The sequence below is a fragment of the Phodopus roborovskii genome, unplaced genomic scaffold (assembly GCF_943737965.1).
Source record: "Phodopus roborovskii unplaced genomic scaffold, PHOROB, whole genome shotgun sequence".
Lineage (NCBI taxonomy): Eukaryota > Metazoa > Chordata > Mammalia > Rodentia > Cricetidae > Phodopus > Phodopus roborovskii.
The window spans coordinates 2209032-2221606 of NW_026126511.1; the positions used below are offsets into that span (position 1 = coordinate 2209032).

Here is a 12575-nt window from a genome sequence, read left to right on the forward strand (position 1 = left end):
TGCCATTGTCCTAAATTTAAGTTTTTTTCTTTGATTAATGTAGAAGAATCGTGTAATTTAAGAGGTAAGATAAATAATATACTAAGTTTTAAAAAATGGAAGGCATTTTAAAACAAGAGTCTGAACAGGGCCGCATCCTCTAATCCCAGCTATTCTGGAATCTGAACAGGTGGATTACAGACCAGAGGCCATCTTGGGGAAATAGGAAAGACTTTGTTTCAAAGTCTGGGAAATAAAATGCGAGGGCTGGAGACATAGCTGATGGCAGAATGCCCTTGCCTAGCACCCTGGAGACCCCGGGAAGTGCCAAGCTGCCAACAGGAAATACAGATGAGGTCATTTCACTCTGGAACCTCAGCAGGCAAAAGTTAAAACACCAAATCACTTACTGCAAACTTCCTGCTCCCGTATCTTCTTTCAAATATTCTGAAGTTATAAATAAGAAGACTACTGCAAAAAGTATCTTTCAAGTCAAGGCAAATTATCCTTCCGCAGACCAGCCTCCAAATCTAGAGAGGGATTAAAAACAGAACACTGGGTGAGTGACATCTGTCACGTGCTGTCCAGTGTGAGCTGGGGGGGGGGGGAACCACACACGCATGCCTGATTCCCCCTGATGGCGAGAGGTCTCTTTGCTTACTACAGTGAGATGCACGCTGTTAGGGCAGCAGAGGATTCCTCGAAAACCCCACTGGTCAGGGCACCTGCTGCCAGGCCTGACACAGTGAGTTCAAGCCCCAGATCCCACATCTTCATGGAAGGAGACAACTGACTCCTCAGAGTTGTCCTGACTGCCACACACAAGGCCCCACACACGGCATGCTCACCACCACACACACTCATACACACACTCACACACTCATACACACTCACACACATACTCACACACTCTCTCATACACACACTCACACACACTCATACACACTCACTCTCACACACACTCACACACTCATACACACTCACACATACACACTCATTCACACACACATACACATACACTCACACATAATCACCTGAAATAAAAGACTAATAAATGTTCATTTTATTATGTTCATACTACTGAATTTAAAAGCAAAGTTGTAAGTGACAATTTGAGTAAAAGTTCAAAAACAGCGCAGCTTCATCACCACGGCAACTTTGGGGAATTGCTGATAAATATTAGCATATTAAAATACATACTATCAGCTTTGAAAATCCATCTCCTGGCTAGGTGAAAAAAAAATACACAAGGAAAATGCTACTTTTCAACCTATTTTCAGTCTTCAATATTTTGTAATTTGAATGGCCCTGATGGCATCTGCAAAACACTGACGTCATTTCCCTTCACGGTTAGAACAGATAAACCCTGTGTTCCTTTGAATTACTGTGGGACAACACAAGATAAAATTTACCAAGTTAACTATTTCTCAATACTTGACTCAGTGTTGTTGAGAACCTACGGCGGTGTGCCTTACCCAATTATCCTAAATGCTGCACCATGAGACATTAACTTGCCATCCCTCCCTGCAGCCCTTGGTGACCTCTGTCCAACTTTCTGCCTGTGAATCTGCCTGTGCCAGGCACAGCATGAGTGTGGTCACACGTATCTGCCCTCTTGAGTCTGGCTAATTAACCTGGGAATAGTATGTTCAAGGGTCACAGTGAAGCGTGTCTCTGAGTCTCACTCTCTTACTGCTGAATACTACCACAGTGTCTATGTGCACAACGTTTTCTCTGCCGTCTGTCTACCGATGGACGCGGGGACGTTCCACCATGACCAGTGTTGCTATGAACAGTGCTGACACCCCATCGCAAGATCATCAAAATGAAGTCACACGGCCTCTTCCTCTACCAAACAAGGTAACTGCACAAATGAGGAAGCCAACCGCACTGCCAAAGCGGCCACAGCTGCCCCTGCTCCAAGCAAGGGGCCAGGCAGGGTTTCTGTCGCCAGGGAACCCCAACTCCTCACAGGGCTAGACCTAAGGAAGGCCAGCAGACTCGTGTGCCTGCCTACTCGCTGAACTGTCAGCACCAGGGTCCAAGACAGGGCAGGGGTACTATCACAAGCAGCCCCATGTCACAGAGTCCGCGGATAGACTACAGCAGTACCAGGACCACAGCGCAACTGTGAGGCAGCAAAGGCTACCCCAGGGCCAGGGCTCAGAAGGCTGCTGGGACGCCTGTCATTAACGCAGGGCACTAACAGACAACCCCACACGGTGGGCAGAGCATTCTGGAAGCCACCAGGAAAATATGAGGAGCATGAAAGTCAGGGCTACGATTACTAACATGCAGGGAACTGGGTATCCAGAACTCTCGTGGTTTGGTTTTCCTGTGGTTAACATCAATCAAATAAAGCTGGTAACTAGGCTTAAATAATCCAGGCTTTATTGCCATCCTCAAGGGACGTGATACAGGGATACCTCTGTCACCTGACCCTGTGACGGGATGAACACCTTACCATCCACCAAGCCTGCGTTGAGCTCCCCTGTGACACCTGCCATACCGACCAGAGGGGCTGGACTTCCTGGACACCAGCAGCTAAGCTCCCGCTTCATCCAGACCTGCTAAAATCATCCCCAAGCTGCCCGGAGTTATTCTGTCCTGTCTGGGCCCCCTCTCGGTTCACCGTCCCCTGAGGATCGAGCGCACACTTGGTACCCGTGCTCGTGTGTGTGTGTGTGTGTGTGTGCTTGTGTGTGTGTTTAGAATTCCCAGGGCAGAAGTGAAACTCCTCACTGCTCCAAAGCACTTCCTGTGAGTACACCCGACACCTTAGAACAGACACCTGGGACTGCTGTGTGCAGCAGCTGAGCCAAATGGAACCCAGAAACTGGGGGGGGGGGCTTTACATCTCCTCCCAGGAGATCTCAAGCATCAAGGCTGACCTCACACTCGAATCCCTGGGGATCGGTGGGGTTTTTCCTCTTTTGCTTTTCAATTAGCCTTTTAAAAAGTAAAATCATTAATGTCCTATCAACTCTGCTCTTTTTAATGTATAGTTAAAATATTTTTCCTTTTGGTTTCTTGCTACTGTATATGACCTGTTTTGGCTGCACGAGAGTAACATGTATCATGTACATCCAGTGCCTGTGGAGACCAGAAGAAGATGCTGGATCCCTGGAGCTGGAGTTTGAGGTGGTTGTGATCAAGCAGACAGGTGCTGGGAACTTAACCTGGGTCTTGTGCAGAAGTAGTGTGTGCCCCTAACCTCAGAGCCATCTCTCCAGCGCCACCCCACCCACAGCCTTTCTTACTCTAGGCTGAGAGTCTAAGTGTTTTAACACATATGTGTGCGTGTTCTATGTGTACATATACATCTCAGTGTGTTCTTCTCTCAAGCCAAAGGTGAGAGGCTCTCTGTTGCAGACAATGTCACAGTACAGAGCTTCTGTCTACTCTAACAGAAGCAGTGACAAAGGTCACTAACGGACAGACACTCACAGGGATCCCGTGAAGCCAGCGGTCTGGCCCCGGGGAGCTGAGACAAAAGTTTATGCTCAGGGTAGCAAAGGATGCGGGCAGGGCCCACAGCACACTGGCGCTAACATTCTGACCACACAAGACCCACTCATCAGGCGGGAAATAGAGCTCTGCTCTTTCCAATAGTGAAACGATTCCTGTTGGATTAATCCCCTTCATAGAAGCATCAATTCAGAGTGTCACGGACAAATGAGCTAGCTTGAACTAACTATCTCATCAAACACACAGGCTGAGGCGGGGGCGGGGTTTAGAAAAAAAAAAAAAAACGTTACCTGTGCCTATATAAAAAGAGATTAGCAGGGGTCAGAGGGCAACTTGTGGACGTGGGCTCTGCCTTCTACCATATGGTCCCAGTGACGGAACTCAGGTTCTCAGGCTTGGTGGTGGCAAGTGTCTTTAACGACAGAGCAATCGCACTAGCCCAGAAATCCTCTTGAAAGCATAAACTACATTTCCATGAGTAAAACCTGAAGCACGGAGCTATAAGTTCAGCAAAAGGTGACCCTGAAATTTCTCCATTATAATCTGCATTACTGAAAGTACCAGCAAAGGTACTGCTTGTCAATGCAGATTCAGGGGCTTTGCGCTCAGCCCTAAATGAAGGACCTGTATCACACACGTCCTCCTAAGGCTGAGGTAACGCGGCCAAAGGGGGAGCAAGAAGACTGTATGAGCCAGGACTTGGACATGCCAAGCCCACTCCCCCATCCCGGTGCACCCACGGCTGTGGTGGCCTGAACAAGACCTGGATGGAGAGGGGCTGACAAGGCCCCGGTCCTAGCTTAGGCACTGTGAGCAGTTGATGCCTGTTCAAAGTTTTCTTTAGAGGGTTGACCAGTTGTCCGTGCTCTAGTGGATGGCCCCACACCCCTGTGTAGATGTGCAGTTAATTGCTTTGACGAGGAGGAGGGGAGGGGCCCGGCAGCAGTGAGCCTGGGAGGGGTTGCAGGGGGACAGAGAGGGCAGACACAATCCAGACACAAGGTTGGCCAAGTAACAACTTTAAAAACACTTCTTTGGAAACTTTAGGGGGTTACAGGGGCAATAAGGGAGAAGAGAGGCCAGTCTGGGAAAAAAAAAAAAAAGTGTCCTCTCCTCCCAGAGGGCAAAGGGGGGGGGGCGGTGAGCCTACCTGGAGGTCGTTCTTGACAGCGTGGAGGTCATATGCGAAAAGCTTCTGACAGTGAGGCAGCAAGAGAGTCAGCAGCAGGGACAGGGCACTGGGGACCAGCAAGAGACTCTTCGACAGGGGCGCCTTGTCTAGGGAGGAGGAAAACACATCCAGGGTGACGGGGACTTAAAAAGCAAGCAACAAAACCCCACACAGATGGAGAGCAGGAGACCCTGATTTGTCCTGAATGAGAATGAAGGCCGAGTCCCGCAGCCCTGGCGTTTAGCTCTCACTAATACACCAGCGGTAACGGCCAAGGGCAGAAGGGCAGAGAGGCTCTCTGGAAAGGCGTCCCTGTCAGCGAGCAGCGGGCTCAGACAGGACCAACACAGGACTGACCGCAGCCAATGCTCGGTGACCTCCAGACAATACCTGTCAGGAAACAGGCAGCTGCAAGTGTGAAGTATCCCCGGCAGTTAGTGCCTGAGGGAGGTTCACACACTGATAATTTTTGAGGGGTTGAAGTGCTAACACGGCTTTCTGCAGTGCTCTCCGGAGGTTTCCCACAGTGAACACAGAAGGAACCCAGTCAAGTTTGCCATGAGGGGCTCATGGGGCCTCCGCGTCATCCTATGCAGCCGTCAGCTTTGGGGTCACTTGTGACGGAGGCTACAGGCAGCCAACGCGTGACCGTGGTGACAAGAACTAAAACATTCCAGACGACTCGCTGTGGGTAGGTCTTCCCGTGACAACCCCCAGGCATAGTCCGTGACATTGACGTCACCGCGAATCCGGGAATGAAAAGTACTGGAAACTCGGCCAAGCCCAGGTGTGCGCAATTCACAAGCTCCTGCGAACACAACGGAGCAACACTTCTCAATCCCCTCAAAATGCCTTTGCAAGAAACAAAGCACTTCAGACCCTCCATGTCGCTAATACTCTCCACAAGCTATGGTGCACTAAATACTATGTTGCTACTTTTCACTCCCCTGAGCACTTATAACTGTAGATTACAGGATCTGTGGGGAGATGGGCCATGCACACTGGAGGTCAGAAGACAACTTGTGAGTGTGGCTCTCTCCCTCCACGGTGTGGGTGGGCCCCAGGGCCTGAGGACAGCTCGTCACAGTTGGAGGCGAGGGCTTTAGAGGCAGAGCCATCTCACTAGCCCAAACGACTTTGTAAAGTTAAAAATACACATATTTACAACAACAAATTGTGTGACATGTATGTGTGTATATGTGCCTTCTCCTAAGCGTGTATATGTGTGGGCCAGGGGTCATGCCCCTCTGTTGCTTCTCACCTTAGTGACCCGGGTGTCACTGCACCTGGAGCTGGTGTGCCCATTCCACGGGCAGGCACACGGCGGGCAGAAGCCGTCCTCCCGTATTGCCCAGTCACACGCCGTCCCACTGAAGCTTGCCGTTTGCACTAGGTGACTGGCTAACAAAGCCTCCGAGACCCGTGTGCCTCTACCCCCACCCCAGCCTGGAGTTACAGCGGCAAACCACTCATCCAGCTTTTCCATGGGAACCAAGGACCTGGACTCTGTCTGGTCTTTACGCTTGTACACCAAGCACTGTACTCACTGAACCTGCCCTCAACAAAACGCTTTAAAGATCGTACAGACAACACGAAGTATGGCCTGGGTTCAGTTACTACAGCTATTTGTATGGCCCTGCTGTCCCCGAGGCCTGCAAAACTGTCCATCTCCTTTCCTCAGATCACACATGTACACCCTCACTGCCCATTACCTGCTAGGGAGAATTACGACCTCACCCTAGTTCCACAGACCTCCACACTCTGGGCCCGCCTGCCTCCAGTCCCAACTGCCCATGCCCGCTCTGCGGATCCCCCTCTGCGGATCCCTGCTCTGCGGATCCCTCTCTACCCATCCCCTCTCTGCGGATCCCCACTCTGCAGATCCCCTCTCTGTGGATCCCAGCTCTGTGGATCCCTCTCTGCGGATCCCGCTCTGTGAATCACCACTCTGCGGATCCCGCTCTGTGGATCCCTCTCTGCGGATCCCGCTCTGCGGATCCCCTCTCTGCGGATCCCTCTCTGTGGATCCCCACTCTGCGGATCCCTCTCTGTGGATCCCCTCTCTGCAGATCCCAGTTCTGTGGATCCCTCTCTGTGGATCCCCACTCTGCGGATCCCTCTCTGTGGATCCCTCTCTGTGGATCCCCACTCTGCGGATCCCTCTCTGCGGATCCCTCTCTGTGGATCCCGCTCTGTGGACCCCTCTCTGTGGATCCCTCTCTGCGGATCCCTCTCTGCGGATCCCTCTCTGCGGCTCCCACTCTGCGGATCCCCACTCTGCGGATCCCTCTCTGCGGATCCCTCTTCTTCCACACGGTGGCTCTTGGGTTCTGCTGGGAAATGTTTCCCCTGCACTCCTGTGCCAGAACAGAGCACAGCCCCTCAGAGGAGGACATTCCCGGCTCACCAAAGGCAAGGCCACAGAAGACATCACTGAGGGGACCCTTTCAGATTCAGATTAGCATCTTTTTCATGGAAAATTCCCTTCGTGGGGACTTTGCACCGTTGCAGTTGGTGCTTGCTGTGGTTACAGCGCTTGTGCAAGCAGACAGAAATAGCCCAGCTATTTCCTCCCGGGTTAGGGTTAGGCCCTGCACACATCTACACCGGAACCAACATACACTGGTTCACCAAGGCTTGCCAGATCCCAAACCTGCCAGAGCACCCTACTGCCTGGGGCCCCAGCAGGACAAGGGGCACCGTGCTGTAAGCATGGCCAGCCTTAGATCAGCTTGAGCGTGGAAGCCGCAGCTCTTCTTGCCTACAGAATGCAGAATGAGAACCTACCTGTATAGAATTCATGAGGGCTCAGTGGCAGGGCATTTGCCCAGCTCCCCTGGCCCTTGGGCTTGGTCTCCCCTCCCCCAAACTGCCCCTCCCCACAATCCCTGAAACAGCTGAGTGAGGAGCAAACAGCTCCTCCCCCACCAAGGCCACCCCAAGGTGGGTGGGTCTCTCTCCTTCAACTGTGGCAGGACCAGAGAGGGATGCAAGTCCTCCTTCCCGTTCTACCCACCCCTGTGACAGACACCCACACCTGCCCCGGCACCTCCTGAGCCACGGCTCTCTGACCAGCTTCTGCTCTCTAGAGCCCTGCCCGGCCGTTTTAGCTGCTCCTCCCCCTTCTCCGTCCTCCCCGCTCCTCCCCAGTCCAGTCTGCCAAGGACTAGCTAAACAGGATACCGTGGCCGGCTCCCTAACCCATCCCTACCATCATTAAGCACTTACTGTAAACCGCACGCGTTCCTAGGCCCCAGGGTTCAGCAGGGAAGTCAGGACAAAGGCCCTACTCTTGCAGTGCTCACCATCCACGGGAGAATAAAGAGGTGGACGTGTATGTCAGGTGGAGTGGACAACACCCGCCCGAGGACACGATCCACTGTGAATCCCCAGTGGCTTCTCAGACACAAGGCGCTGCTAATCCCCACTAACTGACACTGGGTGTGGCAATGTGATCTGCTTGAGCCAAGTGAAGCTAGGATATGTCACTTCCAGACAGACACCAGAGCTAATGTCCCAGCCATGCCCCTTCCTTTACCAGAGGTCAAGATGGTGGCCACGCTATCAGACAGTGTCGGCTGGACGCGCCCACCCCAGGCGACTCGCAGTGGCGCTGGCATCGACCGAGGCTCATTCCTGTGAACCAGGCAGGCCTCTGATGCTCAGCCTAAGGGGCTTCTGGGTAAAGAGAGCTAGCGGAAGAGGCAGCCATTCTGCACAGGGCGGCCAGGGAAACCTTTCTCAGAGTAAGATTTGAACAGAGACCTGAGCGAGGAGTCTTGCAGCACCTGGGGGGGGGGGGAGGAAGGAGCCCTACCACAGGAACAGGGGCTCTGAGAAAATCCACACTCCGCACACAGTAGAGCCCTGCACACACAGAAGATGGGGTGAGCACACAGCACACAGTGGGTCCTAAGGCCACGCAGCAAGCAGAGCCTGGGGCACCAGGAGGCTTTTGGCCTTGCCCTGTGTGGCGGGGTGTCTGGGGCGGGGAGGGGCTAGGTAGAGGGATGATGTCATCCATGCCCCATCATCATGTGAGATCATGGGAAGACAGGAGGAGAAGAGGGGTCCAGTCGGGGGCCTGATTTTCTAGCTTCACCAGCTCAGTCCTCACTTCACCCCGGCTTCCTCCTCCGAATACAGAGTCTACGACGGCACGAGGGTCCTTGCTGGTCTTTACAGCTCTGTCCCCACAGTTCTAACTAACACCGGCCGGCACGCAGTAACCTTTCACGCAGTAAATAAGTAAAAGACTTACCCGGTTTATTTCTCAAAAGTCACCCCGTGAAGCTGGCCCTGCCCTCTTCAAACTGGCACTTTAGGGGAAACGAGGCATTACCTGTGCTTAGCTTGGGCGGCCCTGGAGGGAAGGTCGGGGAGAGGCTTGCAGGCAGGTGGGTTACACTGTGCAACAGTCAGGGGCAAGGGAGGGGATAGGGGGCGGTGCACACGGGGGAGGCCTTCGCCCTCTCCCAGCGCCCATTCCGGCACACACCCTCCAGGTCAATCTGTCTCTCAACCCTCACCAGAGGAGCTTCTATTAGCAGGAGAGGGTATAAGTAACACAAAACCCTACAGCTAGCCAGCGTTCGGAGAATAAGACACTGTAGAATGTTCAGCCCTAAAGGGAACGTGTGTAACCCTCCCCCTCAATACCAAGGCTCAGAGATGGCTGGGGTAAGAGTGTAAAAGCCACCGTGTCCTCCGAACACAGCAAGGCAGCTGTGTGACGGACTCGGGAGTTTGTGACAGCCAGCCTAAGACAACCTGAATCCCTGTGATGGAGAGAGAAACTGGGCACACAATCCCCCCCCCAGGGCACAGCCAGTGGCAACCGCTAGCAGTTGAGAGAAGAGGCAGTTTCTCTGTGAGCGCAGACCCTGGTGTGTACAGCTCTGGGGGGGGGGGGAGATGGAATATCCAAGAATGTTTTGGCAACACAAACACCTCGAAGAGTCTGTGTTGTTGCTCCTTTTTAAAGGGTCACAAAGCTGGGCGGGTAAGGAAGAGACGGTGGGTCTGGGAAGAGCTGAGAGGTAGTCACGACTCTCAAAGAGCTAGTGATCTTTTGTGAGACTACATTATCAGGTTGGATCCCACAGAAGCGACAGATCAGCAAGGACTTTCTAAGAAGCCTGACCTTTGACCCATCAGCTTCTACCCTTCTGTAGTGGGGGGACTGGCCTGGGGTGGGGGTGGGGGGTGGGGGTGGAAAAAAGTCTTACTGCAGGAAGGAAGGAGCAAGCATAATCAGAATTTTACCAAATGGTGCTGCAGGGACAGACGGAGAGGAAGGAGGCTGAGCACGCAGAGAAGACGGACAAGTGTCTGACAGCAGCCTAGCGAGCGACATCGGGTAGGATCCATGCTGACACAACCATATCCTATGGTACATACCACACATCACATTCCATACATACCATCCCTTACATACACGGTCCGGTGGGATCCTCACCTCCATGCTGGTAAAGAGAAAGGCAAGTATACCACCACCAAAAGCACTAACAAATTACAGTGGCGCTTGTCCGCAACAAGTGTGTTAAGTGTGACAGCTTACCAGCCCGGACGGTGCCCCCAGAGTGGCCGTGTGAGGTGACCGGATGATAATGGGACTACTCGCCATCACTGGGGCTGATTAAGAGCTGAACAGCCTGTTGTAGAGGTGTACCCTTGCCCTGTTGTGGAATAGTAGTTTAAGATGTGTTACGTTCGTTTCGGCTGTGGAATGTCTGTCTAATGCCGCAGAGAAGGCTGTACCTGTTGTATTCTTTCATGTTGCGCTTGTGTAACTTTGTGAAGATGTGTTGCGCTGCCTGTCTAAAACACCTGATTGGTGGTGTGAACAGCCAATAGCCAGGCAGGAGAGAAAAATGGGTGGGGCTACCAGGCAGAGAGAATAAATAGGAGGCCTGTAGGTCGGGAAGAAGGGAGAGGAGGGAGGAAAGGAGCAGGAGGGGAGGGCACCAGGAGCCGCCCACCCAGCCACCCACCAGCCACACAGCCAGCAGCCCACCCAGCCGCACAGCCAGCCACACAGCCACACAGCCAGCCACACAGCCACACAGCCAGCCACACAGCCAGCCGCACAGCCACCCACCCAGCCGCACAGCCAGCCGCACAGCCACACAGCCAGCCGCACAGCCACACAGCCAGCCACACAGCCAGCCGCACACCAGCCACACAGCCAGCCACACAGCCACCCAGCCACATAGCCAGCCGCACACCAGCCACACAGCCAGCCACACAGCCACCCAGCCACATAGCCAGCCGCACAGCCACACAGCCACCCAGCCGCACAGCCACCCACACAGCCAGCCACACAGCCAGCCACACAGCCACCCAGCCGCACAGCCACCCAGCCGCACAGCCACCCAGCCACCCAGCCGCACAGCCGCACAGCCGCACAGCCACCCAGCCGCACAGCCAGCCGCACAGCCAGCCACAGATTAAGAAGCAAAGAGAGGCATATAAAACAGAGCAAGGCAAAAGACCAGAGGCAAAACACGGACAGGATAATTAAGCTAAGAAAAGCTGGCTAGAAACAAGCCACGCTAAGGCGTGACACTCCTAAGTTAGAAAAGTCTCTGCGTATTTATCGGGAGCTGGGTGGTGGCCCCCAGAGAGGAAGACGAAAAGCCCACGGCGTCCTCCATGACTTCTCCCCCTCCCTCCACTCCTTCCGTCCCGACCCCTTCTCCCTCTCTGTCCTTCCAGCTACCGTTTCTGCCGGCCGCGAAGCAACCCTTTCCACCACGGATTCTCACCACCGCCACCACGGTACTGCTTCTCACAGCCCAAGGGAATGGAACCGGCTCACCACGGATCACATACTAAAGCCATGATCTGTGGGAAATCTTCCCTCACTCAAACTGTGAGACTGTTCTTCCCAGGTACCCGTCTCTACGGTGGAAAGCACGCTCTCTCTCTCTCTCTCTCTCTCTCTCTCTCTCTCTCTCTCTCTCTCTCTCTCTCTCTCTCTCTCTCTCTCTCTCTCTCTCTCTCTCTCTCTCTCTCTCACACACACACACACACACACACATTGAGGACAGATCCAGGCCATAACAGTTACCATGGATATGCACAAAAGGCCCAATTATTTATCACAAAGATACTCTCTTAAATTATGCTCTAATGTGTAAGATGGAATATAACATTCTACAGTAAGAAATGAGTAATATAAAAATATTTCGTGCAGGGTGGCGGCGGTGCACACCTTTAATCGCAGCAGAGGCAGGCGGATCTCAGTGAGATGAAGGTCAGCCTGGTCTACAAAGCGAGTTCCAGGACAGTGAGAGCTGTCACAGAGAGAAAACCTGTCTAGGAAATAACAAATACTTCATGCTTTAAAAAGATGTTCCTAAAAGTAGTGTTAGTGGTATTATAATACAATACTTAAAAATTAATACATAAATAGATATTTTTCTGAAACATCTATCAAAATACTAACTGATAACCAAGGTCTGCCTATTAATGGGATGTTTTGCTCTTGACAACAATCTATTTTGGTGGGAAATTCATTATTGACTAGTTGCTTATTCAGGGGAAAGCGCACCATATCCTCACAGCCAGAGCTCAGGCAGGCCACCAGCAAACTTCCTATCTGTGAGTGGGGTCAGGAAGTAGTTTGCACATCGGAGCCCAAGCAGTAAACAAATCTCTCTGCCTTTGAAGACAGCAGTGCTACGCTATGGCTGAATGAATGAACCAGCAACGCACCAGTCTGAGGTCAAAGAGAAACCGTCTATGGTGGAGCGTGGTGTAAAACACCAAAGTCAAGATTTCTCTGGAGCCGCTGAGCTCCTACTTCTCTTTGATACGGCCAAAGTTCACCAACATCATTTGTGGCAATTAATACCACTTAGGCTTGATAAAAAGCCTTCCCACGTCTCCTGAGTCCTTACCATCCGCAGGCAGAAACTCACTGCTCGCAGATTTTAGGTGAAGAAAAGGGCAA

General features: G+C 52.7%; 1 protein-coding gene across 1 annotated transcript in view; it reads right to left on the bottom strand.

The window, feature by feature from the left end:
• Positions 1-12575, bottom strand: part of Ubac2 (UBA domain containing 2) — a 143778-nt gene that overhangs the window by 107379 nt on the left and 23824 nt on the right. Inside the window, exons 2-3 of the mRNA XM_051195201.1 lie at positions 4598-4725; positions 390-509 (exon numbers count right to left, since the gene is read on the bottom strand). Coding sequence (XP_051051158.1) covers positions 390-509; positions 4598-4725 — 248 coding nt within the window. The remainder of the gene's footprint in view (positions 1-389; positions 510-4597; positions 4726-12575) is intronic.